At 55.3% G+C, this 2,651-nt stretch overlaps 1 protein-coding gene across 1 annotated transcript; it reads right to left on the reverse strand.

Annotated features, from left to right (window-relative positions):
* Nucleotides 1-200: 200 nt before the first annotated feature.
* On the reverse strand, nucleotides 201-1,207 carry LOC127330291 (uncharacterized). The gene has a single exon (XM_051356552.2). It carries the CDS (start codon nucleotides 1,069-1,071, stop codon nucleotides 508-510), a length of 564 nt encoding a protein of 187 aa, XP_051212512.1. The 5' UTR covers nucleotides 1,072-1,207; the 3' UTR covers nucleotides 201-507.
* Nucleotides 1,208-2,651: the final 1,444 nt, after the last annotated feature.

The following is a 2,651-nucleotide window of genomic DNA, read 5'->3' on the forward strand; positions in this document are numbered from 1 at the left end:
GACGAGACGAGAAGCTGGAGCCGTCCACTGTATCCAGCTGACGCGAGCTGGAAAGATTGATTTCACCTTGCCGCTCAGGTGGGTCACGATAATTTTCCATCGTGCAATCGATCGGTGAGTGTCGTCGTTGCAGGTTGCAAACATCTGATGAGGGCACTAGACAAAGAAAAGCGCATGTGTGAATGTGTCTGTTCAAAATTCAGAAAATTTTGATTGTGTAGCCTCCATTCCCTCGTTTTCAAAGGACCAAATCAACTCAACTAACAGGAGCAAAATTGTTTCCTACAAATTACAAATTACGATTCCCCTCGTTCCTCACACTCTGCAAAGTCCGTCAGTTAGAATCACTCTGTCAGGATCGCGACAGTCACTGGCGCCATTAGTCCCGCCCGTCCGCGTCACTGCTTGTTCTGTTTCAGGATGGCCGGAGCGCCTCCAAAATCCGAGGAAAAAATCCCCTAAAATTTCCGTTCTTGCTTCGATCTCGCGAAACGCCCGTTCGATGGATCACTCGCTGGCGTCGCACTCGGGAATGGCGATCAGATCGGGCGCGAACCGTGTCTGCATCCTCCCGGCGCTCTTCGCACGCGCCACCTGCCGCCTCTTGGCCGCCAGCGCCGGCACGGTCTTGTAGGCGGCGGCCTGGTCGACCTTCTCCTCCGGAGGGGCGAACACGAGCGGCGACACGCAAACGCCGCGCCTACGCCGTCCGGTGCTTGATTTCTTGATGAGCGCCGCGGAGGCCTTCACGGCGAGCGCGGCGATGTCCTCTTTCCGCAGTCCGTTCAGCCGGGCCTCGGCGGGGAGCACGAAGTATATCTGTCCCGCGCGGAGCTCGTCGGCTGCGCCCACGGCCGACACGGCGGCATCGAACCCCATCGCGTCGGCGTCGCACAGGAACCAGCCGGCTCCTGCCTCCACGGATTCCTCGAGCACCCTTGCGGCTGTTGTCCGGGGCGGGTACTCCCGCAGCTCGCCTGTCGAAAGCAGCACCATCGCCGTCGACGCGGCCACCCCATCGGCCTGCACCGCCGCCACCGCTGCCCCGCTGCTAGACAAGCAGAGACCCATTGTTTTCGGTCTGGTTTGAGCTTCCTGCTGCTACTGTTGTGAACCTGGTGTGATGTTGTTGTATGTATGAACCTGGAGGAGGAAGAAGCACCGATCAGTGAGATGGCGATGGAGGTGAATGTCTTGGAGGGCCAGTCATATATAGGAGGAGGCGAGGAGGGAGGAAGACGGGGGAACATGGCGTTTGGGTGGGGCCAGGGCGGGCGTCGACTCGTGGTATTTTTCTGTTTCTCAGTTATTATCCATCGTTTTCTCTGTTGTTGCTGGTGCTATCTGGTCTGGTCTGGGAGTGGGAGCTGCGTGTACGTGGTGAATACGTGATTTGCGTCGTGTAACCGCGCGGTAGTTAACCATAGTACGTTCGAAAATCTTTACTATTAAATGGGAGTTGGTCGTTTGACACTCAACGCACTTTGGATCGTCATTAAAAACATCTTGTCCATCCAATATCCCGCGGCCAAAATTCACCGTCCGATCTACAAGCAAATCCCACAAACCGTAATCACAGCTGAATTGCCACCGCAACTGACCACCAAAATGCTTTTTTTTTTCTCATATCTCTTAGCGTCGCAGGTAGTCTTTCGTTTGCTCGCGTAGGGTTTCCTGAAAATGAATCTCCGCCGCCTTGCCAGCCAACGCCGTTCTCGAGCCACCACCACTGCACAACCCCTGCCTCCCGGCCGCCTGGATATCACGCTGAGAATGGAGACTGCCTTCCGCCCGCCTGGATATCACGTTGAGAAGGGAGACACCATCAAGCAGGGACATGTCGAGCGGGTTGAGTTCTTCGCGCGCCGCCCCTACCGGCCATGTAGGTGGCGGGGTGGATCTTTGACGAGGAGAGGAGCACCTGTGGCCAAATCGTCCTTCCCCAACCACGATCGATCCAAATCGCGCCGCCCCCTGCCGGCCAGCTGTTGTAGCTGCGCGCCGCCCCTTCCGGGAGATCCCTTCCTCGTACGGCCGTCCTCGCGTGCCGCCCGGTTTGCCCCGGACATCCCCACGCGCCTCCACGTCCGGCCACGCTCGTGACTACAACCTCCACGGGATCCCAGTCGGCCTGGCCTACTACCCCAGGGATGGTCCTCACTCCTCACGCACAAATTGGGCCATTTGCTGTCGGACTCCCTTACTCCAGGTCTTTCGTCGCCGTCTTTGGAGGTCTATTGTCGTCCAGTTCATGCTACCGCACTACAGGTCCATCCATCCTGGTGTGCTCCACCAAGGTCGGCTTTCCATTGCATGATTCTGTGATATCTTCAAGCTTCTATAGAGATTTTTGTTGATATGTGAGATGCAAGATTTGGTACAAATTATGCTGAAGATTTTTTGTATGGTTGTGCAGTACGCTTAGCTTACTGAATGGCGCTGCACTAATCAAATCTTCTGTCATATATGCTTTTCTATTGATCTTTGATCTTTGTATTCAGGTGGATGGGAATAGTTCAAGGGCCTGATGGCTTAGTGGATTCTGTACTGAGTGCTCAACGTGAAGCTGCAGCATCATTTGGCACAAACGCACTCTTGATTGAGAAGTATATTACTCAACCAAGGCACATAGAAGTCCAGGTAACATCGTG

Source organism: Lolium perenne, chromosome 2 (assembly GCF_019359855.2).
Source record: "Lolium perenne isolate Kyuss_39 chromosome 2, Kyuss_2.0, whole genome shotgun sequence".
Classification (NCBI taxonomy): Eukaryota; Viridiplantae; Streptophyta; class Magnoliopsida; order Poales; family Poaceae; genus Lolium; species Lolium perenne.